Source organism: Epinephelus fuscoguttatus, linkage group LG20 (assembly GCF_011397635.1).
Source record: "Epinephelus fuscoguttatus linkage group LG20, E.fuscoguttatus.final_Chr_v1".
Taxonomy (NCBI): Eukaryota; Metazoa; Chordata; class Actinopteri; order Perciformes; family Serranidae; genus Epinephelus; species Epinephelus fuscoguttatus.
In genome coordinates this window covers 30,753,822-30,780,357 of record NC_064771.1, presented here as the reverse complement: position 1 = coordinate 30,780,357, position 26,536 = coordinate 30,753,822, and the positions used below count along the sequence as shown (strand labels likewise).

At 41.2% G+C, this 26,536-nt stretch overlaps 2 protein-coding genes across 12 annotated transcripts in view; one reads left to right on the top strand and one right to left on the bottom strand.

Moving 5' to 3' along the window:
- Positions 1 to 16,974, top strand: part of tanc2b (tetratricopeptide repeat, ankyrin repeat and coiled-coil containing 2b) — a 265,575-nt gene extending 248,601 nt beyond the window's left edge. For 8 of the 11 annotated variants that reach the window (XM_049562620.1, XM_049562630.1, XM_049562624.1 and 5 more), the window contains 10 exons: positions 1,561 to 1,654; positions 4,735 to 4,868; positions 5,553 to 5,676; positions 6,717 to 6,892; positions 6,993 to 7,125; positions 7,994 to 8,023; positions 9,325 to 9,416; positions 10,726 to 10,872; positions 11,061 to 11,161; positions 11,283 to 16,974. In XM_049562620.1, the coding sequence (XP_049418577.1) occupies positions 1,561 to 1,654; positions 4,735 to 4,868; positions 5,553 to 5,676; positions 6,717 to 6,892; positions 6,993 to 7,125; positions 7,994 to 8,023; positions 9,325 to 9,416; positions 10,726 to 10,872; positions 11,061 to 11,161; positions 11,283 to 13,350 (3,099 nt within the window). In that variant the 3' untranslated portion in view covers positions 13,351 to 16,974. The remainder of the gene's footprint in view (positions 1 to 1,560; positions 1,655 to 4,734; positions 4,869 to 5,552; positions 5,677 to 6,716; positions 6,893 to 6,992; positions 7,126 to 7,993; positions 8,024 to 9,324; positions 9,417 to 10,725; positions 10,873 to 11,060; positions 11,162 to 11,282) is intronic. The other 3 variants (XM_049562623.1, XM_049562621.1, XR_007448045.1) reach the window with 2 other exon arrangements.
- A 103-nt stretch (positions 16,975 to 17,077) lies between these two features.
- Positions 17,078 to 26,302, bottom strand: g6pc3 (glucose-6-phosphatase catalytic subunit 3). The gene is made up of 6 exons (XM_049562631.1): positions 25,982 to 26,302; positions 23,302 to 23,408; positions 23,121 to 23,211; positions 22,898 to 23,016; positions 21,352 to 21,493; positions 17,078 to 21,234 (listed from the first exon to the last, which is right to left on the bottom strand). Exons 1-6 carry the CDS (start codon positions 26,197 to 26,199, stop codon positions 20,892 to 20,894), a joined length of 1,020 nt encoding a protein of 339 aa, XP_049418588.1. The 5' UTR covers positions 26,200 to 26,302; the 3' UTR covers positions 17,078 to 20,891.
- Between the last annotated feature and the right edge of the window lie 234 nt (positions 26,303 to 26,536).

The following is a 26,536-nucleotide window of genomic DNA, read 5'->3' as shown; positions in this document are numbered from 1 at the left end:
TTTAAAAAAGAAAACATGCTTTTTAAACTCACTGCTGGGTTTTAGCGTTCAGAGGCAATTAGACTAAGTACACAGAGGCATGTTGTGACACAGTGTCAGTTATTTGCATGATTTTTATCTTTTTCAGCTTTTAGATGTTATTTATTTGTAAACAAGAACTGATCAGCGAGCTGGAGTTGGCCTGTGGGCCGCCAGTTAAATAGGCCTGCTGTACATTTTACATATTGTCACATTTTTTACTGCAATTTATTTTTCAAAACAAACTAAATGTGACTAATGTTCAGAGTGTGAGGTGAGACAGAATCAGATGGGGAAATAGTCAAACAGGTTGAGACAGAAAGCACTTTGGAGATGTAAAAAAAAAAAAGCTCTTTGCAGACCACTAAAGTGACACTGATTTGAATTTGAGGAAGAGTGAAGGAGGCAGCGGAAACAGCGAGTATGATGGAGGGAAAAGAAACGAGGAGAGGCCGAATGAAATGAGAGGGGAACCACGTTTAAAAGATCCGTCTGTGGTAAATCCTACTTCGGCTCTGAAAGAGACTAAATCAATGACAACTTTGTTCCAACAGCTGTGGTGGTCGATGTAGCTGCTAATGACGACTGTCAGTCATTTCAGTTTCAGCCTTTGAAGGTCCAGTGTGTGAGATTGATTTAGCGGGATTAGGCAGCAACTAGAGGTGAGGATGGCAGATTGCAATCAGCTGAAGGTTCACCCAGTTAGAATTCCTCCAGTGTTCATTGTTTTACTGGAAATGGAATTATCTGCAGAGGTCTCCTCCTCTCTGAAACAAACGAACCAGGTGATTAAAACCAATAAAAAACCCAGAATGAAGAAGTTTCGCGTAGCAAATCAATGTTTTTCCTACCCTTATTTCTGGTCCTGATGTTGACAAGGTTTTTACTTGGAGTTGAATTTTCCACAGAGTTCTCTTCCTCTCCAAACAAGCAGACTCTGTGATTTAAACCGGTAAAAACACTGAATAAAGCAGTGTCTCCGATGCTGTTTGGCATGTCGGTTAAGGGCGGCTAACCTAGCAGCTGCTAATGTGTGTTCAGCTAATTTCTTTGACAACTTAAGATCCAGGCTTTCAGGAGATTTATGGCAGGAGCCGAATTATCCGTAGCGGTCAAATGGACCTGGTGATTTAAACCATTAAAAGCACCGAATAAAGCAGTTGCACATTTTTTAAAAAAAAATGGTTTTTTGGCGGAAGAACTAAAACTGCGATGGCTGACCTTGACCCTATCGAGAGCCAGTGCTTGGTCTGTCTCATCTGGGCTACTGTAGACGAGAACCCACTCCCTGTGTAGATATAAACGGCTCATTCTAAGGTAGCAAAAACACAACGATTCTTATTTTCATGTGATTATACACTAAAGAAAACATACTTATTGTATGATATTCCATTTCTGCCAATATATCCCCCTAAATCCTCCACTGGACCTTTAAAGTTATTCAAGAACATGGTTTTATTTTAAGTCATTTATCTTATCTCTGTCTGTTTAGAATAAACTTGGACATTAATCTGTGTCACGTTGAATCTTGTCCCCCTTCAGATTGTGTCCTACCTGCTGGACCTGCCTGAGAAAGATGAAGAGGAGGTGGAGCGTGCTCAAATCAATAACTTTGACACCCTGTGGGGGGAGACAGGTGGGAACACCTACTTGAGATACACGTTACACTAATAAAACCCAGACACACGACTGCGAATGTTAATGGTTCATGTGCCTGTGAAGTCTCTGAACACAATGTAAAGATAATGAAGCAGTTTGTGAGACATACACATGTTAAACAATATTTTTAAGGTGTTTTGTGAGAGGGTTTATCTGTGTGCCACTGCGAGGCAGAGCGCTGCAGTGCGGATATGAGAGATGGTTCTTGTGTGTCTGCTGCTGCTGCTGCTGCTGCTGCTGCTGCTGCGTCAGATACTGATGGCAGTGCAGTGGTGTCATTGGAGCACAGACAGGGCTGGGCTCACCCAGAGGAGGAGGAGAGGGAGGAGGAGGGATGAGTGTGCTCCAGGGTGCTTAGAAAAGACTAGTGTGATTGCCCCGTGGCAGGGTGTTGAGAAATGTAATGCATCATTGTAACCTAAAGCTATGAAACCTCGTTGCGAGCCTTATTCCCCCGCTGCAGTGTGTTAGAGAGCTGCTTCTCCCTGTCAGCTCAAGAGGAGGACTTGTACTCACTCAGCTGTGGTTTCATTGTTTATAAGAAATCAGGAGGATAACAGTTGTTCTGGAAGATGATTTTTAATCCCAGTGTTACTGGATAGGTCAACTGAAAATACATAAACAGCCAGAGGGAGAGTATGTATGTTCAGATGTACTCACTGAACTGTGTATATCAGAGTGTTCTTCCAGCAAAGGATAAATAGGTTCAAACTAAAGCTACACCGATAAATTAGCTGATATCTCACTGAGGATATATCAGTACCCATGAATGCATCGGTCAACAAGCAGTAGTAAGAAGTACGTTTACTCAAGTACTGTAGTTAAGTACAGTTTATAAGTACTTGAATTTCCCTTTTAGGCAACTTCATGTGTCTACTCCACTGCATCTTAGAGGCAAATATTGTTCTTTATACTTCACTAGATTTATTAGATAACTTAAGTCACTTCGCATATTTCAATTTTTAATATAAAATATAAATCAACAATCAAGTATTATAGGTTCAGATACCCATCAGTATTTAACGAAATTATAATCAGATCCGTCCTAACCAGCTGCAACTATTATTATTTTTTTATTATTATTATTATTATTTTTTATTATTATTATTTTTTTATTTTAACTTTTATTTTATTTTTATTGTTATTTTTATTTTAATTTTTATTTTTTATTAAATGGGCCATTTTTCATAATGAGCACTTTTATTTTTAGTACTCTAAATATATTTTGATGCTTATACTTTTCTACTTAAGCTAACTTTTGAATGCAGGACGTTTACTTGTAGCAGAGTATTTCTACACTACTTTTACTTGAGTTAAAGATCCAAGTACTTCTTACACCCCTGCCGACAAGCAATAAATGCTAAATCAGGTTTCACATTATTTTTTTTCAACTGCAAAGATGTCCCGCTTTGTTTCTTGGTCCAACTTGTGTGGCAATATCCAGGGCTGAAAAATGAAGCCAACACGGAAGTGCAAAAAAAAAACAAAAAAACAAACCTGCAGTTCCTTGAATGGCCACTTGAGGCTAACTCCAAAAAAATGAATCCTCATAGACCCCCATGTTAAAATACCCAACTTTAAGCAGAAATAATTAATAATACAGCCTGGTACGAAAACAGTTTTGGTCTCTATAGCTAATTTCCCTGTTCATGACAACTGTATGGGAGGGGTTTGTATAAATCACCCATTAAAATGTTATTAAGGCTTAAAGTTACGCATCATTAAGGGCGTGGCTGCCTGACAGACATCACCACAGCTCCACCCTGTCGTCCAAATATCGTCCCTCAACCCCAAGTGACAAACATTTCCATCTTAGAAACATTGCCCGTGTGCAACCTCTTTTATTTAAAGAAGACACTGAAAAAGTTTTATCTCAAGCAGCACGTCTACTCACCATGACTAAACATCGCAAACACGTAACTTTTCATTTTAGAATTCAATTTTGCTTTTAGCCTATAAATCTCTTGATGGACTTACACCTGACTATTTATCTGATATGTTGGTCAAATACGTTCCCTCATGATCGCTAAGATCATCCACCTCTGGTCTATTAAATGTCCCCCAGAGTAGAATTAGTTGTACTCATTACTTCTGGCTCCAAAAGACCAAAATACCGAACTCAAGGCTTCAAAACAGAAGTCCACAAAGCAGTGGCTATTTCATACAGTCTATGATCACATTTTTTAAACAAACAAATCTAAGGGATTTGTTCAAAGCTTGTTTGTCTGTGTTATGTTTTAAAGGAAATTGCTGTTGACTGATGTATCGGTATCAGTCTAAGAAATCCAGTATGTGTCAGGCTATAGTTGAAACTGCGGTCAGCCCCTCTGGGCCTGTTTCTACTCTGCTTAAAGAGATTTGTTCACTCTGCTTAAATTATTCCAATTATAATCATTACGTTTGAGAAGATGACTTTTCAAAGGCCTTCGCTTCAGCAAAATCTCAATAGGCTTCTCCTCCTCCCTTCTCTTCCTCTAACTGATGTTTTTACAACAGGATATATCAATATATGAACCTACAGACAGTCATGACCCATATCGACAGCTCCTGTCACCTTTGCAGAGCTTTACAGTGAGTTTCAGCTCATCGTTCAGCTGTCAAAACCAAAACTTTAATGTTCTGCTTCATTCTCATAGCAGTGTTTTCAGCCACAGAAGGTGAAGAGGCTCTGTAAACCCCACCCACATTACATGCCCAGACACAGATAGTGACTTGCAGGTGAAAACATTTAGCAGCTATTAAGATACTTCCTTCAGGCGTTGATAAAAAACAAAATATTTGTCTGTCATCGTTCATCATGTGAACACAAACATGACTCCAGATGAATGTTCATGTCACTCCATAACTGCTGTTTGCCATGTAAAAGGTGATGATATGTCACGTGTTTCCACTGCCCCCAAGTGGCCAAACAAATCAGTTATTGCAGCTTAATAATGACTTAATGACCAACAAAAATCATGTCTGCGCTAAACCCCCAACTCACAACCTGATTTCTATCCTCCACATTCACTCTGCTTCTCCTCATCTCATCCACTGATCCACTGTGTGTTTGTGCAGCTCTGACCGCAGCCTCCGGTCGGGGGAAGCTGGAGGTCTGTCGTCTGTTACTGGAGCAGGGGGCGGCCGTGGCTCAGCCCAACAGACGAGGCATCGTTCCGCTGTTTAGCGCCGTCCGACAGGGACACTGGCAGGTTAGTGCTTACCTTTGTACCTTGTAGGGTGTGTGCAGGTTCTTAAGAAGTGTTCAAGGAGTAAAGGTCTAAAGGTCTAAAATATGAACTTGTAAAGTAACATTTTATCTAATTTCTTTTTGTCAAAACAAGTCCTTCAATAAGATGATTTGTCCAAAAATCAGTCTTAAATTTGGTTAAAAACTGCCTTGAAAAGGTCTTAAAAAGCATAAAATACAGACTGGACGATTTCTCCCTCCCTGCTGGGGCTCTGGATTTCCAGGGGTCATGGTTGGAGATCACGGGGACCTTTGTGGTCTTGAGAGACGATCATGGACACGGAGGATCTGTTGTCAGTGGCACTGCAGCGTGTGTTTTGTCTGCCTTTTTTTTTTTTTTGTTGTTGTAAAATAAAAATTGTGTCTGATATCTGCAGACATCCTGTTTTGCATTTGAGTGGACACCAGACATACATCTTGTTTTCCCAGTTTACTCTAAAAGGCTGTACAGATGTGGCAATTATGCTCTTGGAACTAATTTTCATTTTTTATGTAATTTTTTTCAAACAATTTTCACTTAATTCTCTTTTGGTTTAATAAAAAGTAGCGTCACTTTTTTAATGTAACTTTTTATCACATCCAGTTGCTGTTATATGATGACGACGATGTGATATGATGACATGGGTTCTGTATTTGGGTGTTTCAGATCGTGGACCTCCTCCTCACACATGGCGCAGATGTCAACCTGGCTGACAAGCAGGGTCGCACTCCTCTAATGATGGCCGCCTCGGAGGGACACCTGGGGACTGTGGAGTTTTTACTATCTCAAGGTAAAGGGACTGAGCAGTTCCTCCAGAATGAGACAAGTTCAGCCATTCAACCTTGGAGTTCTGTTCGATCACCGCAACTTTAACACAGTTTTTACAATTGAAAACAAATGAAATCTTGTTTTATTGTAAAGCTGCGTGCAGCGTATTGAGTCGCTCAGCCCCCCTGTCTCTCTGTCTGCTTATCATGAGACTATGAGAGTCACACACACAGTGACAGAACTAACTGTTAGCATCACATGGCTAGCGTTACCCAACGGTTATTAACTGGTTTAATAACAGAGTCAAGCAATTTCAGTGTGAGATTAATGGCTCTGTGTCGGATGTTTACTGCTGCAATGGGGCTTTTGACCAAGCGGCAAAATAAGATGAGAAGTGATGACATCGAGTAACCAGGCAGAGAGCGCAGGAGAAGAGCGGCTGATGGAGAGCGCTGCGTCAAACAGCAGCAGCAGCTGATTGTCGGCAAACAGCTGTTTCTACCCCCAAGGAAAAGCTACAATGAAACCAGGCTGCAGCAATCGCAAAATTTTAAAACATGGGTTTACAATAAAATTTTGGTCGGTTAGGGCTTTCTGCGTATAGCAAGAGAGCATTTTTTGACACAGCTGAGACCAAAGTACAAATAGAACCTCTGAAGCATAAATATGAGGATCTACTAGAATAAATACTGCACAAGATATCTCAACAGATGTTTAGTAAATTGATAGCTAAGGCAATAAATATGTGCAGCCATTTGTCATGATCTTTGGCATTCAAAGCCCTCCTACAGGAGCACTCGATATACCAGGGTGTTTCCTCTTCTCACACTCATCAAAACGCTGCAGTCCTTCACAGAAAAAAAAAAAAAAATCACAGCCACTGCACCAATAAAAACGAGCGTAATTACAGTTTTCAAATGTTGTTTATGATAATTACAGCTAAATTAAATCAGCAGCAGATTTTAAAAATCCATCAGAAATGAATTAAGCAGTTAGTTGTGAAAAGGGTTCGGAGTGAAAGACGCCAGGCTGCGTCTCACTGCCGCCTGTGCCTCTTCCCAGGAGCCTCTCTGTCTCTGATGGATAAGGAGGGTCTGACCGCTCTGAGCTGGGCCTGTCTCAAAGGACACTTACCTGTCGTGCGCTGCCTGGTGGAGAGCGGAGCCGCCACCGACCACGCTGACAAGAACGGACGCACGCCCCTCGACCTGGCTGCCTTCTACGGCGACTCTGAAGTGGTACGAGTTTATGACTGAAAAGGGCTGGCTATTTTGTTTGACCTTCACTATACAGACAGATTTTTTCCCAGCCTTTCACACCATGTCTCTGTCTCTTCAGGTCCAGTTCTTGGTTGACCACGGCGCCATGATAGAGCACGTAGACTACAGCGGGATGCGTCCTCTGGACAGGGCGGTGGGCTGCAGAAACACGTCGGTGGTGGTCGCCCTGCTCAAGAAAGGAGCCAAGATAGGTAAGAGCGGGTTGGCGGAGTGAAGAGGCGACTGTTTAGCTCACAGAGGACGTCTTCTAAGTGCAGCATCTTTGTCCTATAGCGCCATGAGAGAGGGTTATTTGCCTGCCGTGGAGATGAGATACAGTTTGAGATTGTATTTTTGTTGAAAAGGTCATGCATTGGAGTTCAAGCATGAGCTGCATGAAAGGGAGAATCCAGAGGTGCTCTTTCTTTAAAGTACACACTTCCTGCTGGTCATTATAGAGCGCTGTAGCATTGTACCGCAATAAGCCATGGATTCAGGTTTGTGTCTCCATGTAGCTTAAACCACTTCCTGCTACTGTATGTCATCCGCCCCCCTACTGCCGCATCGTGCTGCTTCTCCTCGGCTATTTATGGCTCTGATGTGTGTTTCTTTTTATTGTACTACTGCTGCCATTGTGTTGTTTTGCTTTTTCTCTTTCTCTCTCTCTGTCTGTTTGTCTCTACCTACCGCTCACGCTATCTCCCCGGTTCTCTCTCAATCACATCCTCTCGCTCTATTCCTCTGCGGTTGCTCAGAGACAGGTTGTTATTAGCGCTTGTTTCCTTTCGGTATCCTTTTTTCTCCTTTTTCTTTTGCTCAGGCACTTATCTCCGCTTCTCACTGCTGCTTTTTTTGTGTTCCTTTTTCTCACTTCTCCTCCTCCTCCACCACTGCCATCACTTTCTCTTCCTCTTTCTCGCTGTTTCTATCTGTTTTCTCTGGCAATTCTTCCACTCCCCTCCCTCCCTCGCTCTGCCCTCCTACTCACACTCCCTTCCTTGCTCATGACCTCCTCCTTCTACCCCACCCCTCCCTCCTCTTGCCTCCCCACCCATCCCCCGCCTCTCTCTCCGGCCCCAGGATGTCAGACGCTGCCCAGTCGGCCCCGAGGTAAAGCCAAGGCTGTCGACTTCTCACCCCACCAGGCATTTTGACAGCTCTATCTCCTCTCTCTGTGTTGTCTGTGTCGTCCTAAGTGTCGGCAGGCCAGCTTAGCTACCTTCTCAAACTGACAAATAATAACATGCAAAAGGTATTAGCACTGACAGTGATGCAGTCGGGATTGCCCTAGAGGTAGATGCTAACATCCGAGTGGTTAATGACAGCATGCCCGGCCTCCAGCCTGTGACGTCGTATCGAGGTGTTGACCTTCCATCCCACAGATGCATGACGGGGAGCCCCCTCAGTAGCACTTTGCGTGGTCGTGATTTAGCGGAAAATGCATGTCTTTGTAACTCCTCTGTACCACCGCCACCACAGACTGAGGTGATAAACCACTGTACTGTGCATCGCTCATCTTCCAGACGTTTCCTCAGTGTCAGCTAGGCCAGTCAGCAGCATTCCTACCCTCACCTCCACCACCCCCACCACCACCACCGCCACCAGCTCAGAGGACAGCCTGCAGAGCTCCGTTACACCTCTCCTGCTTGCCTCTTTTGTTTATCGTACCTGCCCCGTGTCTCCTTGTGCAAGATCCCCTTCCTTCTCATCTCTGTGGTGTGTGTACATGTGTCAAGGATTGCTGTTGCGCAGATACAGAAAAAGACAGTTTCAGTTTGATTTTTTTTCAGTCACAAAGCAGTCTGCAGGGATTAAGTGTCTTTTTTTCCTCTTTTCGTTTTTAAATACACGACACAAGTTTTTCCTGCTGCTCTCGATCACATCCCTGAATCAGTCACTAGTACAAAGAATTACTGTACATCTGCACTTCTTGACAAGACAGAAAATGTGTCTCTACAAAAACATGACAGCGTTTTTTTTTGTTTGTTTTTCTGTACATCTACTTGGCCTGGGTTAAAACATATTTGCAGATAATTGCTGCAGTTAATCAGCCATTTGAAAACCGTTTGAAATGTGCTCATTCTGCACTCTAATTCAGCAAACGCGACCCCCAGCAGGATTAAAGAAACACATAATTATCGGCAGATAGTATTTGACCCAGGCCTGACGTCCCATAGCGAGGTCACGGTGTTCCCAAGGTGTCAGAGCAGATCTTTGTAATCTTTTCTCTGCAGTGGATTGCCTGTCTTTTCTCCTCCATTTCCCCATTTTGGCTGTTGTCTCATCCCTGTTATTATTGTTGTGTGTAGTGTGACTCCCAGTCGCTCCCTCCTTCCTCCTCTGCTGCTTATTGCTGTGTGTCTTTCTCACTGCGCTTTTTGTTTTCATCTGTTCCTTCCTGTGTTACCCAGGTCCAGCCACGTGGGCCATGGCCACCTCCAAACCCGACATCATGATCATCTTACTCAGCAAACTCATCGAGGAGGGGGACAGTTTCTACAAGGTCAGACAACAGCTCAGGTTTCACTTGATGAATTACAGATACATCTGTGATGTGATGAATGTGAAATATGAAAATAAAAATACCAATTCAGTATAAATTTCTTTCTCAGCGAGGACTGTGTACTGATCCTGTTTCTACCTGTTGTGAGCAATATAGACTTGGGTCATATGAAGGACGAAAAAAAGACATAATTATCAATAAGTAAATACAGTAATAAATAATTAAATAAATAAATGCTAAAATATATACGTAAATAAAAAAATTAAAGAAAAGCAGAGGTTAGGACCTCATTAAGATACGGACAGAAATACAGAGACAGATAAATGTAGTTGTACAAAAATTGGGGGGAAAAAAATTAAGATTATTAATTTTTTATTATTTTATTTCATTTTTATTATTTTCTAATTATCAACTTTTATTTATTTATGTATCTATTTATTTCCATATTTATTCAGACATTTATTTTTATTTTATTTTTTATAATTAATTTTATTAATTTATTTACTCATTTATTTATCTTTTTATGTCTATATTTATTTATTTATTTCAATCATTTAATGTATTTGTTAAATGAAAAATAAAATATGATTTATTTATCTATTTATTTCCATATTTATTTCAGCACATATTTGTTTATTCTTTTATTTATTTATGCATGTTTTTATTTATTTATTTCCATATTTACTTCAGCATTTTTTTATTCATTTATTTATTTATTGAAGCATTTATCTATTTATTTCCATATAGATCCAGTGTTTATTTATTTATTTATATGTTTATTCTATATTGATTTGTATAATGCATGCATGTTTTTATTTATTTATTTCCATGTTTATGTCCGCATCCATTTATTTATGTGTTCTTTTATTTATAATTTTATGCATGGGTTTATTTATTTCAACATTTATTATTTTATTTATTTATTCCTGTATTTATTTATTTATAAAGACATTTTTAGTTCTCTATACAGTCAGTGTCACTTGACATAAATTATATATTTTCTTCAGAATAATATATGTTTTGTAGAAAGTAGAAAATTAAAGCTCTTAGTTTTATACGTGTTAGTGCACGTGTGGGATTTTACTGTATCTGTCCTGTAGTTTCCCAAACAAAATACATTCAGTTGTTTGTGGTATTATATTGTAAATAACAACGTTAATCTACAGTGAAAACAAGACAATGAGCTTTGATTGAGAACAAATGATAAATGTATCTTTATGTCTGGCTCTGGATTATATTGTGCAAGGTTTTCAGATTATATTTCACTACGTCATGACGATAACCTGACTTCTCTCCGTTTGTCCAACAGAAGGGGAAGGTGAAGGAGGCAGCACAGCGTTATCAATATGCCCTCAAAAAGTTTCCACGCGAAGGCTTCAGCGAGGACCTCAAGACATTCAGGGAACTCAAAGTATCGCTCTTCCTCAACTTGTCCCGATGTCGGAGGAAAATGAACGTAAGTCTGAGGCCTGAGCGGCTGGTGGAAGATGCCAAAGCAGACGTGTTTCAGATTGACTTCTGAGATGTCTGTTATACTAAATAACCAAACCACACTGTATCATACGTCGAACATAATGACGATGATGCTGCCAGCTGTGTTTCTCTTTGTCTTGATATGTGTTGGATGTTGTTCAATCTCTGCAGGACTTTGGGATGGCTGAGGAATTTGCTACCAAGGCACTCGAACTGAAACCAAAATCATATGAGGCATACTATGCCAGAGCACGCGCCAAGCGTAGCAGCAGGTACGCTCCTTTTATCTCTCTACACATCATAGAGTGAGATACTCTTTGATAGCCATTTTAAATTGTCTCTGCAGCTATGTTGACTTTTCCCCAAAATTAAAAATCAATCTCTTGTTTCCAGACAATTTCCTGAAGCCTTAGAGGACCTGAATGAAGCCATGAAGCAGTGCCCCAACAACCGAGAGATCCAGCGGCTGCTCCAGAGGGTGGAGGAGGAGTATCACCAGCTCAACCAGGAGGAGCACCAGCAGCAGGACCTGGAGCTGGAGCCTCCTCCCTCCCCTCCTCCTACACCTCCCCCAGAAGACGAGGAGTCCCTGTCCCTGTCCATGCCTCTCCCCCCTCCCCCAGAGCCCCGTCTGGAGGACATGGAGCCCGTCCAGGACCTGTTTGAGGACGAGGACTACCTGGAGCAAGAGCTGGAGGCCATGTCTGTGGGTCTGCCCCCACCCGAGTCTCTCACCAACCCCTCCAGCCTTCCCATCATCCAGAGCCCGCCGCTGTCCCCAACACATCCAGATCAGATCTACTTAGCTGGAGGTTCGCCCATGGGCCAGCCCTACGAATATCACCCCACCTCTTCCTCCATGTCCTCTCCAACCCGCGGCTCGTACCAGCCCACATCGCCCTCCCTCTCCCCGACGCATCAGAATCACTATCGACACAGCCCGCCTCATACCTCCCCGGTGCACCAGTCGTCCTACGGCTTCAGCCCGCCTTCTATGGGTAGTGGAGGTCAGGGGATGGATCACCAGAGCCCACCGCCTTCTCCTTTACGTCGGGCAGCTCAGTACAGAGCCAGTCCACCAGTAGAGAGTGTTTGTCTGTACAGGTCCCAGTCCGGGTCACCTGTGCGCTACCAGACAGAGCAGCTCCCCGGCCGACCCAAATCCCCCCTCTCCAAGATGAGCAGCCAGCGTTCGTTCCAGCTGAGCTCGCAGCAGTCTCTGTCCTCGCAGCACCACCAAGCCCAAGGCCTTCGTCTTCAGCCTTCTATAGCCCAGATAGTCCGCACAAACCAGCCCAGCAACGTGATGGGCAACAGCCTCTACAGCGGCCAGATGGGACACTCCATGAGTGGTCGCTACCAGGGGGGTTCGGTGGATGTCGAGAGCCGGCTGGTGTACCAGCCCTCCTTGGATGGACGGTCCATGCCCCAGGTGCAGGCCAGCCTCAGCTCTGGGGCCCTCTGTCAGCACGGCGGCCGAGGAGGGGTTATGGAGTCGGGCCTGTTGAAGGATGAGCTACCCCAGCGCCCCTCCTCTGCCTACCGCGCCAGCAGCGGGGGCCCGGGGGGCATCCGTTACAGCCAGACGCCCCAGATAAGCCGCAGCCAGTCAGCCGCCTATTATCCAGTCTCGGAACACGTACTGGAGCGAGCCAATGCCATGCCCCCCTGCCAGCTGGGTTCTCCCGAGATCCCCCACATGGTGAGACGCCCCGTCAGTGCCAATACTACTGAGATGAAGCAGCACGTGCCCACCCCGAGGCCTCTCATCCACTCACAGAGCGTAGGCCTTCGATTCTCCCCGTCCAGCAACAATATCTCAACTGGATCCACCTCCAATTTAGCGCCGGGTTTCAGGCCGTCCTCTTCCATTCAGCAGATGGAGATCCCCCTGCAAGCCACATACGAGCGCTCCTGTGATGACATCTCCCCAATCTCTCCCTCTCAAGGCGGCGGGGGGCTGTATCCAGGCGAGACCACACGCTCTCGGAACACGCCCTTCATGGGCATCATAGACAAGACGGCGCGGACTCAGCAGTACCTGCATCAGCCCTCGCGGTCCAGGGCCATGACGTCCATGGACTCCGCTATCAGCCCCACCTCGCCTGGCCAGCTGGTCCAGCAAGGCTCCACCTACAGCCCCCCCGCCTCGCTGGGCAACATCGCCTACTACAACAAGACTAACAACGCCCAGAACGGACACCTGTTGGAGGAGGACTACTACACCCAGACGCAGCCCCCCTCGCTGGGCAAGCTGGCCAACGGCTCCCGCGGCAGTGGAGACATCCTGGAGCGGGTCAGCCAGGTGCCCACCTATCCGGATGTGAAGGTGGCGAGGACTCTGCCCGTGGCACAGGCCTACCAGGACAACATGTATCGCCAGCTCTCGCGTGACTCCCGGACCCAAGGCCCCACCTCCCCCATCAAACCAAAGAGACCATTTGTGGAGTCAAACGTGTGATGGCCTGCCTGTGATTGGTTGGTCGGACTGGGCTTGTCAGTGGGAGTGAGAGGAGGAAAATATTTAGCTCGACAGCAGATGCTGCTGACCCCTTGTGTATGTGACATGGACGGACTCATCTTAAAGAACTCACCAGAGAGAAACCCACTCAGCCGGCACACACACACTTAGGGTATTAGACATTATCTTATATGAGAAACATAACTAACAGTGAAAGCGATTATTTCATTATCATATTCTGCACACAGGTGGGACAGCAGGAGGGTCCTCAGTTCTGATCTCATACTGAATCAAAGACCGGTGCACTTCCAGAATGTTGTGCGGCACAAAGTTCCCACAGGTGAACACGACAGGTGGGACTGTGAGAGTGAAAGTACTAACCATCGGACTCGACTCGTGGACTCTGTATCCATCTTCTGTTCTTTCAAAGTGTGCTCTTAACCAAGGTTGCTAGTAGGCTCTATTCTATGTAATACAATATTATATGTTCAATACTGTACATTGCTCAGAAAATACAAATGGCTCAACAAAACTCAGTACTTAGAGAAAAATGACAATATTTATAATTAAGTTATATATTGTACATAGAAAGAAAACATAGTTTGCGTTTGAATTGTATTCTGTTAACCCTGCCTTTGTGTCCCACTGCTAGTCATATGGATGTGGAAACCGATCAGGGCGAGGAACGAGGGACATCGACCAACTTTGAATGACGTAATTACCTCTAATGTGTCGAAATAAAAAGGATTCTGTCGTGGTTTAATGCAAGAAGATGCTTCCTATGCTGCAGTAGGTCCTGAAGGACGTAACTAGCAGGTTTATCGATTAATCTGCAATGTTTTTTCTGTAAAATATCGGAAAATAGAAAAAATATGTCCGGTATAATTCCCGCAATCTGAGAGCGGAAGCTTCAAATGTAAGGTTACCATCAGAAAGTTTGGCCAGTTTATTTCCTGTCAACTGAGCTATAGATTAATTATTTTTAGCTCTACGTTAATAAACACACGAGAATTCAGATCTTACACAAAGTACCACAGAGTGCTTCAAAAGTTTAGCTGGAATTAAAATGCTTTTGTCAGAGTTAAAAATGATGCTGACACCTATTTTTGCATCTTCTTTTGTTCATTAAATCATTTTTTGAAAACTACGTAAATACGTAAACTATGATTTTCTATATTTCCTAACTGTATCACAGACCTCATGATAAGCATTCATGCAGTGATACTTAACTTTTTTGTACTCTCAATGTAAATAAGGCACCAGAGTGCACAGAAAAGCTTAAAAATCAAGCTTTATTTTGGTAAAGTGCCAGGGGAGGAACCTCTAGACCCCCCAGCAGACGTCCGGACTAAGCCCCACCCCTGCGTACACCTGAGCTGTGCTGCGACTGGATTTGCCTTTTAGCAAAGAAGTAAAGATGAGTGAGGACAGCAAACATTAAAAGATTAAACAGGGCTGCACCATATGCAAAAAAACATATATAGTTTTATTATTTTGACAGATACTGCGATTTGAGTCACAATTTTAGCGGTAATAGCAATTTTTGCATCTGATTTTCACTTTTAAAAAATGATGTGATTTTATGTTCTGGGGTCTGTGCCTAATAAGCATGTTCCTTCACATCTGGAATATGATTACACACACATTTTACCTTTATCAAAAATTGCAGCTCCCATGATTCGGATATTACACTTGGCAGTATTGTGATTTCTATAATATTCCGATTTATAATAATAATAATAATAATAATAATAATAAACTACTTATAAAGCGCTTTTCAAAACAAAGTTACAAAGAGTTTTACACAGTTGATCCTGCATTCAAAACAATGCGGAATTCAAGCCAAAAAATGAGGCAATTTTAAGAAAATGCAAAAAACAAAAAATAAAATAAAATACCGTCACTGAAGCAGATAAGCAAAGATGGCAACTAATTGCCGTGTGGATTGTGCTGAGGTACAGCAGATCAAACAATCAGAGTAACATTCAGCCCTAGTTGAAATCAGGCAATTCATTTATTATATATACTGATAAATATTGTTAATGTTTATTTACTGGCCTCCTGTCATTTTTGCAAAAGTGGCCCTCGGGGAAAGCAAGTTGAGATTCTCTGCTGTAGTGTCGAGGCTGCAATCTCTACACGTAGTCTGACATATTGGACCTGCTCCCTGTCAGTAAACAACTTTGAATACTAGCTTGATCAAACAGGCAGAGCATCAGTTGCTGTAGCTTTGTACAAGCTCATAGGATTGTTTTTGAGTCAACTCATAGAAGTCAAGTTGAACAAAAATCTGGTTTGTAGTTTGAATCTCCAGCTCCAGGAATCTTGCGGGTCAGATGATGAGTGACTTCATCACGTGGCGCACGAGCATCAAAGTTCGCCTTTGTCCCTCCTCCGCGGGTGATTACGCTGCGTGTTCCTAACAGAGAGCGTACATATGCTAGTGATGGGTTAACATGGATAGTGCTCAGCGATTAAAAGCAAGCAAATGCATACACGACCACTGTTACAGACGTTTCCCTCTCTCCTGCATCACCTCATTTCTTTTTACCCACGATGCATTTTTATTCCGCCACTTCTTCTGCACTAAAAATGCCTGTTAAGTTCTTAACTAAGGGTGCACTTTATGTATTTTACTTACTTTTGTTGTTAACGGTTGTTGAATCTGGAGAAAGTGGGCGTGTGATCAGGCAGACCTCCGACCAGTGAGACTATCATAGACACTATTGTTATGATTTACAAACGCAGCGATGAATGACAATATGAAGAGCAAACAATGTTTTTAAACCGGTGAAGATGTATAGACTTTCTAGCACAAGTTGTATATACTGACTCAGATGTTCCACTTCGGGTCCAGCGCGGGTTTGTGAGTGAAGCAAGATCATATTTAAGTATTCCACATCATTAGAAAATATCCATTAAAGTCCTCTATCTCTAAAGGAGCCAGTCTAATCCACTGGTCTTGCACACATCTTGAAATTAAGTCAAATCTACTGCAACAAAAAAAAGTGTGACTGAGGTTCAGTGCTCAGAAACTCCATATTTGGAGTTTGGGGTGATCGAGAAAGTGGAAGAATATTCAAGTTATTTGTATATGTGGGAAAAGTTACGGACCATTTGTCTGTAACGTTTTATTTTGGTTTCTCTGATAAAGAATATCTAAAGAGTTCATTCTCAGTTTCACCTGCTACCAGAGAGATGCCCTACTTATCTTTACAGAAATGAAGGTATAAACTGTATTATACTTAATTTAAGAAGACTTCTAGGTTGAGGACATTCGAGGGTGTATGGTTTCAAGCTGTCTATGTATATTAGTTTGCTGTAAATAGTCTGATGCATGTTCTATTCTTTCCATGAGCTCAAGCGGAAACATGTATAGCAGTGTTCTGACTCTGGTGTGCGACACGCGCGACGCTCGGATCAAGATAAGGAGACCGCTCTCCCCCCCTGAACTGTCCTTATCATTTTCCCTTCGACCTCACCAGACAAAAAGCAAAAGGTTTTCTTTTCTTTTATTTTAATGTATTTGCTTGCTGAGCAGAGTTCTCTTGTCTGTAAATGTGAGCTTTCAGATCGCTGTGATAAAAAGTTTAATTAAAAACAATAAAAAAGAATGTGTTTTTATCTCATGATAACTGATTGTAATCTGTACAGTCAAACATATGTATTGGAGGAAACAAAAAAAAGAACATATTTATAAATGGTTACCAACTGAAACACGCCCTGCATGTCAGTCATTTATTTTAATGATTATTTGGATCTAACATACACACGTCATTTTCTTATTTTGGATGATTTTGGTCCACAAAACAAACATATAACTCCAGTGTGTCGACAAGCTTCTGTGCAACATGATGCAATTCAATACAACTCCAGAATACACTGCATTTTTAAAGCTATTAATGTTTAAATCAAAGGTGTTGTTGCATCGGATTTCATGATATCGTTAGAGAAATACTATGCGGGATTTTATCAAACAATGTCATCCGTCTCAATCATCACTTATGACTAACTACAAGTGTGTGGTGATGCCTTTATCTGCAGAGACACTGCCCGTGTTTTCCAGCACATCGTGACTCCCAACTCGTCAAATACCGACACTTGGTCAGTTGCCCTTGGCATCAAACTATGACGCTCCAGTTACACATACAGCAACAGTTTTGGATGCTCAGGGACAGAGTGTCGGTTCACGCTTGTTAAATGCATTCTGTCCTTTCAAGCTAAACTTGGCGTGTAGGTAAAAAACTTTTGGGTTTTTTAGGTTTAAAAGTCAACAAAAAGTACGTGGTTAGGTTTAGAAAAGAAATGGCTTGTCTTAAAATAACATGGATTTTTTTAAGTAAAGTAATGTCACATATGTCACTAGCATAGTTAGTTTGCTCATTTTCCGTAACCACTTATCCTATTAGGGGTCATGGAGGGCTGGAGCCTATCCCTACTGACACTGAGCGAGAGGCAGGGTTCACCCTGGACAGGTCACCAGACTATCACAGGGCTGACACATAGAGACAGACAACCATTCACACTCACATTCACACCTATGGACAATTTAGAGTCACCAATTAACCTGCATGTCTTTGGACTGTGGGAGGAAGCTGGAGCACCTGGAGGAAACCCACGCTGACATGGGGGGAACATGCAAACTCCACACAGAAGGGCTCCCACACCCTGGGTTCGAACCAGGAACCCTCTTGTTCAACATGAAACCAAAAGGTTTGGTTTCATGTTGGACACAACAGTCTCATGGGTGAAAGTCCAGAGTTCCTGCTCACCCTATTTGGACTTTCTTGCTCTTCATACTACAGCAGTTGCTCTGAGCATCAAAAAATGCAGCTACCTGATGCATTTCTTAACACCACTAAAGGGTGCCTCGCTGCGTCGGTATCTGACACCGAAGGCTACCGTTCAGCATCAGTATTTGACAAGTTGGGAGTGAGACCAGATTGCTTTCTATATTTTCTTCTTTGTTGTGTTCAGGGCGTTCCTGGGCAGCACAAAGGTAGGGTCGGGACTTAGCGACCAGACTGTAAGCACCAGGCATCTAAGAGGAAGCTGCGGAAATTGCAAGGCCAAACACCAACTGCACAAAACTGAAGTTGCCTTTCACTGTTGCTGTTGATGCTGTTTAGCCAACAACTCCTGCATAGTATACCCTCATGTATTTTACATCGTCATACATCTGTTGGCCTTTGAACCAAAGTCTGAGCACAAGTTTGTCCAAAACATGGTGCTCATTCCTGGAAATGCTCAATTTTTAATGGTTGAATTTTACTCACAATGTTACTTTATGTTTATGCTGAGTAGTTTAAAAGGTGAACTTCACCAGTTTTACACATCAGAGTCTGTTCTGCCCTACAAAGGCAACCACAGTGAGACGAAGGGCTTCAAAGTTTCTTGTGTGTTAAAGGTAGAATCGTGATTTTTATGCCAAAAACTCTGCCTTTGTATGACCTTAAAAAGCCGTATAGGCAATCCAAAGACAGAGTGCAGTAACTACAACTAGTGATTTATTTATTTCAGTGTGAGGAAAAACTTTTTTCATTTCTTACTACATTCAATCCATATTTGTTTCTTTTATAGATGTCTGTTTCAAATAGTGACAGAATATTTTAAGTAACCCTCAGGTATTATTTTGATTTAATTTTCACTTCATCAGGTTTGACCTTTATTGAGATTCCTTGACAACATCATCTTTATCACTGATCCACTATCGACTGGTCATTGTCACGTTATCAGTTACTTTGTCGTTGGCATCATTCTGACGTTCACAAATTGCTGTAATACTCTTAGTGCAATCTTAAGTACTATATCATAGACAACTGGACTTGAGTCTCTTAAAGACATTTCGCCTCTCATCCAACAGGTTTAATCAGTTATTAGTAGGCTTGTCACGATACCAGAATTTCAGTAGTCAATATCAATACCAGTGAATTTCCACGATTCTCAATTCTCATTCTATACCATGATAAAAATCAAAAAACAGAACTCATGTATTTCTAAATTCACTACTTTATTAAAACTGTTTCGAACTTTAACTTTAACCCTCTCCACACACGACTCCTACTACCTGACTTTGCGACAAGCCGAGGTGCTGTGGCTCCAGCAGCACTTGTTAAAGCCATTGTTTCTAGCAAAGACGATGGAGAACAGGTGTTCTTCTTCGGCGCTCGTCCTCGGCACAGACTGACGCGCGTATATTGCCCCCGTCAGTTCCGACAGGAATCGACACGGCCCACTGAGGGCAAAGTTGTATCCGGTACTTACGGTACTGGAAAAAAAAAGTACAGACGTATTTTCTGCATGTTGGCATCGACTTGATACTGAAGTATCGGTTCTCATGACAACCCTAGTTCTTAGAGAGGCGAAACGTCTTCAAGAAACTCAAGCAAGTCCAGTTGCCTACGATATAGCACTTATGATTACCATGACCTGGATGACTGAAAATCTTCACCGATATGCTTAAAATGAATCCCAAGGCGGAGCGCAGTAACCACATTTACTGTGGTTTGCTTTGGGTTTGAGTTGGATTTTGTGGTTAATTTTCACACCCTATTCTCTCAAGAACAGAACTAGATTCAGCTTAGAAATATTGTCACAACATAGAACAGATATTCAAAGGTTTCATTTCAGTCAGAACTCAGGTTTGACTGACTTTGTAGATGCTGCGATTACCTTTGTAGGGCAGCGTTTACAGACTGAATCTCCAAACCAACTGTTGGTAGTTGAGTTGCTTTGTGGGTGACGTAGGCCCCAGGCTTTTACAAGGAAGAATGCAGAATAAAAAAAGGCAATACCTCTGGTTCTGTTGCATCAGTACTTTTAACTGTTCACCGTTACAGGAGTGCAAAGCTAAATCCGTTTAGGACTCTTCTGACCTTTCTTGATGACGTTCTCGCAGACCAGAATGTCTTAATGATCAGTACATAGGATCAAAAGCTCTTGACTGTCTTTGTACTCACTTTGAGAACAATGTTTTGGTCCTCAAACCTTCATTAAGTTGATCTTTTTTCATCTGATTTATCCAATCTTTTACCTGATGAAGGTCTAAAGGCTGACATATCGGTAATACACTGAGCACAAACGATTGATGGCATGTTTTATCCAGTCTTAAATGGTAACATTCACAAGCTAGACCCTGCCAAACAAGGTTTTCAAGTCATGTATCATATTTTTTATGTACAGTACCTCAAACCTGCACATTTTACCACCAAAAAAGCGAGATATTCCAAAAATACTGTAGTATTAACACTTATTATTACTGCCGTGTATAGATTTACTGTAAATGTGCAGTAAATGAACAATCTGATACAATCTCCTCACTGAAAAACCAGGAAATCTCATAAAAAAACATTAAGTAACTGACTAGAGACCGCTGCCAGCTGAAATGTAAGAGAACAAGAAAATAATCAAAGTGAATGAACTACGACCCTCACCCATGAACAATATAAGACAGACATTTAAAGTGCTTACAGAAACCCAAGAGGAAGCTAAAGTCCTTGAAGGTGTGACGGATACCCCCAAACATGGAGCGTAGACAGTGTCTAGGCCTTCTTCTTTTTGTGTGTGAACAGGTGAACCAGCCCCGGCACCAGCACCATGACCACCTGAGGCACTATGACGAACTTGACGAAGAACAGGCCGTAGAAGAGGCCTTGAGGTCGGACCGGGAGCGGCAGACGATGGACGTGATACAGTCCCATGGATGAAAAGGCCAGAGACAGAGCCCGAGGAGCCCACGGCAGAGACCATCCGCCAGGCTTCCAGTACTGAGCCAGGCCCAAACCCAGAAGGGCCCCGCAGTCCCGCGTCAGAGAGGAGAACGGAGCAGTGTCCAAACGAATCCACTCAGCATGGCTGCACCACTTCTTAGCCAAAGCAATCGACCTGTGGAAGAGATCAAATATGTCCAGTCAAGGCAAAAAAAATGTACTTCACCTTCACAGAGCTCATTATGCACCAAACAGACACATCAGTGCTCATAAATGTAATAAGAACACTGACCAGGAGAGGTTGATTCCCAGCTGCTGCAGTCCGGCGTGCAGCATCAGGGTGCCGAACAGCAGACCGATGCTGAGGCAGAAGAAGAACAGCAGGGGGCGACCTTCTGGGACTCTGCGGCCCAGAACAATCCCCAGAATGAAACCTGACAAGGCAATAAACTCAAATCAGTGAAAAAAACGCAATAAAAAAATATACCTGATGTTTACAGAGGACAAAAAAAAAATATAAATAAATAGTGGACTAAATAAAAGAATCAATAAGTGCTGAAAAACATGGGAATAAATAAATAAATGCATTAATAAAGGTATACATACAGAAGTTAGGACCTTCTACCTCATTAACATACAGACAGAAATACATAAATAAATTAATTAATGTAGCGGTACAAAAATGTATAAATAAATTCAAGATATTTATTTATTTCCTGTTTAATTGTCAACTTTATTTATTTATGCATTTATGTATTTGTTTTCTTATTTATTAATCTATTCATTTTTGTTTATTAATGCATTTATTTATGTCTGTATTTATTTGAGCATATTTTTATTTGCTATATTTTATATTATTTACTTATTTATTTTATATACTTTTATTTTTTTCTATTCATTCTTTTAGGTATGTTTGTATTTATTGCAGCATATTTTGTTTTATATTTTTTAAATATACTTTATTGTCATTTTTTTCATCTATTTTATGTATTTAGGCATTTATCTATTTATGTTCATATTTGTTTCAACATTTATTTATTTATTTATTTAGTTATGCAATTATTTATGTCTGTATTTATTTTAGTATATTTTTATTTGCTATATTTTATATTATTTACTTATTTATTTTATATACTTTTATTTTTTCTATTTATTCTTTTAGGTATGTTTGTATTTATTGTAGCATATTTTGTTTTCTTTTTTTTTAATATACTGTATTGTCAATTTTTTTCATCTATTCTTTAATGTATTTAGGCATTTATCTATTTATGTCCATATTTATTTCAGCATATTTTTATTTCATACATTTTATTTATATTTTATTGTTTTTATGTTCATATTTTTTATTTATCCTTTTATTTATGCAATTATCTATTTATTTCAACATTTACTTATTAATTTAGTCTTTTATTTATTTCTTTATGCATTTATTTGTCTGTATTTATTTCAGCATATTTTTATTGAATATACATTGTATTTTATATATTTTATTTTCATATTATTTATTTACTTGATTATTCCTGCATTTCTTTACACATTTATTTAGTTATTTATTTCTGTATTTTTTTTATTTTTATTGTCATTTTTCATCCTCCCTAATTTTTTGCTTAACCTCTATAGATAATCATCTCCATGATATGATGATACATCCCAGGAGTTAATATCAGTTTCAGCTGATACTGTCTGGTTGTTTTACCTGTTTATGATTTTCCAGGAAAATGTCACATCATGTACTGATGTTTTTATGTCAAATTATACATACAGACTTAAGAGGATTTAATCCATACACTGATACCCACACTCCACATTTTAACTCGCGCATGAGACTGTATTCAGACCTGTAATGGAGCCAGCGACGACCTGGTGAGGGAAGTGGGCGAGGATGAAGATCCTGGAGATTCCAACCGCCGCCAGCATCACCACATAGAGCAGGTAAGGAACAGCTGATAACAACACACTGAAGACACAGAGACAGAAAGAGTCATTAAAAATATCTCTGACATCGTTTATCTGTGCATTTCAAGCCAAAACAGCAGCTAAGTTTATTTTTAATGAGCATACCTGCGAGTGCGTGAGTACAGGAACGACCCCAGCGAAGACACCACGATCCACCAGACTGCTGCCGTCACCATCGCATGTCCCGACGGACTCCCTGAGAGACAGACGCCAGCTTTAGAGCTCTGACTGACTGAGCAGTGAGGTTAAAGTGTACTCTCTGTGAGTGCCTCTGAGGACTTCTCACCTGGGCCGGTTTCACACGTGGAGGAAAACTGCTGAACTTTGGGCTGCTTGTTGACAAACAGACGGGATTCACCTATCCACCAGAACGGCCTCTCACCAAACAGCATCCTGAGAAAAATACACAGTAATTCAAATTTCTGTACATCTGTCTATTTCCACCCACGGTACCAGAGTACCTTGTATGTGAGTGATGCAGTCCTGCACATCTTCACCTTCATTTAGAGACAATTACATTTTCTTTTCTACACCAACCTCCTATAAATTCTAAACCTATAACATCCCCCACCTTTAATGCCTTTATCTCATATTTCCTACCATTATTTCATTATTTTATATAGTTTTGCTGCAGTAACACCAAAAATAATTCCTAAAATATCATTGTTCACCAGCAACCTTGTTTCCAACTACTCTCATATATTCATGCACATCGTACCCAGTTTCTGAAGTTTAATATAAATAAATCAAGACGGCCCGAGCTATGCATTTCAGCAGCGATATTTCAGTTTAATTCTGATTGTTTTATCCTCCTTTATCCATTGTAGACTGGTGATAATAACAGTTGTGGTGTGGTGTGTGTGCAGATAATCTACTGTATATTATTTCAACAATGTGTAACACATTTGGGCCCCTTGATCCAGCTGTCAAAAATATGTAAATACTAGACTGTTATCATAATGTAGACTGAAGGCTGTGTTCCATATGCCAACCACACACTGCCATTTGAAATAATCATTAGCAGATGTAATCATAGTCATAAATAAACCTGTCAAACTTTCATTATAATAAATAAATAAATCAAATCGTCACATGCCACTGGACAATGTGTAAATGCAAGTTCCAAAAAACACATAAAGATGTCTGCAATATTGGGATGCTTTTCATTAAGGCACATGGATTTTCATGAGGGCTATAAAACTGATTAGCGTATTTTTTTTTTTTTTAATCAATAGAATTTTAAAAATAAATGTTAAAACACACACCTTTTTTTTATGTTGATCAAGAAGCACATGAGCCTCGTGATGCTGAACGTAACAGCTCAACCTTTTGTGTAACATTACTTAAATCATCTAGGATCTTTGTTTCAAAATGCTTATAAATGGTCAGTTTAGATGTAAAGTTTCTACAAATTTCTACAAAGACCTGCCTACAGGGTTGGGAAATAGAAGGCAAAAAACTTTTAGTAAGGAGTCCTAGCTTAGGAGTGCTTGAGGAACGTTCTCAGAGCAACTCTGAGCAAGAAGGAACAGAATCTTTTATCTTACTGAGGAGGTGTGGTCGACCTTGTGGCTAGGTATGATGCATTATTTTAACAGATGTGATTGGTTGTTACAAACACACCTAATGTGAGCCTGCACAGTGTGGACACCCAGTGGAAATGGAATGAACTGCTGACTGTGAAAGTGTTGTCACTGTTGGTGTGATCACTCTGCTGATGGAAGGTAGAGACAGACCCAAGTCATGACTGCTGCACTGTTGGGTTTTTACTGTTTTCAAATATCTTAGTGTTGTGATCATTTGGTTCTGGCCTCATAATGTAAGATGGGAAATATGTGTGTACCCCTAATTATAATTTTTTTAGAATTTCATCACTGGGCGCTTTGTGAACACTGCCCCAGATTTCTATGTCTTTGTTGTTTAAATAAAAGGCAGGTATTCTGTAGGTGCTGTATAAATATTGTTAAAGTGTCGAAAATCTCACTCCAATTTATTTATTTATTTTTCTCCAGATTTATATTCCTTCTGGCTTAATTACATAATTTTATTTATTATGCCCTGTCATGTCTGACTTTGGTTAATATGTGTATTCATGATTATTCAACACAAATCCCCTTACCCATCACACCTACCTGTAGGTGTGTTGTTGTTGTGATGGACTATATTTTGTAGACCATGTGATGCGACTCATTTGAATATTATATAATAAAAAATTGTATGCCATGAAAAAAAAACTCAATCCACAGAGAAATGCACACAGTCCACATTCAGAAACTGTGCCTTTAAAGGAGCAGTCAGGATTTGGGGGAAGTTGTGATGTCACAACCATACTGTATATATATATAAAGGTAGAAAGTGCCACAAAACTGCCGTTACAGTCATTTTCTCGGCTGCGATGACGGTGCAGAAACGCTGAGATCACAGATGTGAAATAGCCAGAAACACCAACCAATCAGAGTGGACTCTGCTCGTTTGGGAGGCAGACGCTAAAACTGAGCGTTTCAGACAGACAGTGAGCTCAAGTATAGTCAGGGAAACAATATGAGAACAGTAAAGTGTTTTTTGAACATTAAAGCACGTAAACATGTTCCAGTACAACCCCAAAGTACAAGCTTCAACCTGAAAATGAGCAAAATAAGGGACCTTTAAAACCAAAACGCCATAATGTCACAATTACTGTGTATAAAAGGTTCCGCTTCGAGGTGTTTCCCCCCGGGCAGTATACACGGTCGGACCGTCTAAGCTGCAACGTCAACAGCATAACATTCAATAACGTTTCTGACTTATTGTGAATAAAAGGACAAATAATACATTAAAGCTGTGGTTGTCTCTACCTGACAGTGCCTGGTGTGAATGTCAGCAACACAGTTAGCATCATGCTAACATGCTAACATGATGAAAGACACGGTCAGAGGGTAAAAGCTCCTCATTTAAACCATGTTTAAAACATGTTGTTTTATCCTTACCATTTAAACACCAGGTTCAACCACTCTGATATAGCTGCCACCCAGAGCACTTTGACTCCGGCTCGTTTGCTGATGAAATATGTGAAAGGAAAGACGAGCAGGAAGGCTGCTTTAGGGTCTCCCATGTGAGTGACGACCTGCCAGGTCTTCTCGTGATTTATCGTCTTCTGCTGGAGACTCTCAGCCATCCAGATGCCCTGGGTGTACACGGCCTCCATCCTGCGTCCTCTGCTCCCACAGCATACACCTCAATGTCGATTAAAAAAATGCACTGCTGATTATTTCGTACTTCAGGAAGTGCTGCAGCAAAACCTGCAGTGCTGTCATGTCTCCTGTAGGGGGAGCACTTTGAATGGAGAGCGGATGAATATGAATGAATGAATATATTTGCATTTAACTTACAATAAAAGCATTTAATAGACTATTTAATGATATATCGCGGGGTTTGACAGATTGAATTAAACATATCAATTGTCGTATTTGAATAAATGACCAAAGCACGTGTTTTTTTTTAACTTTCTTTATTGTGCACAAATTAATAAACAGAAATACAAA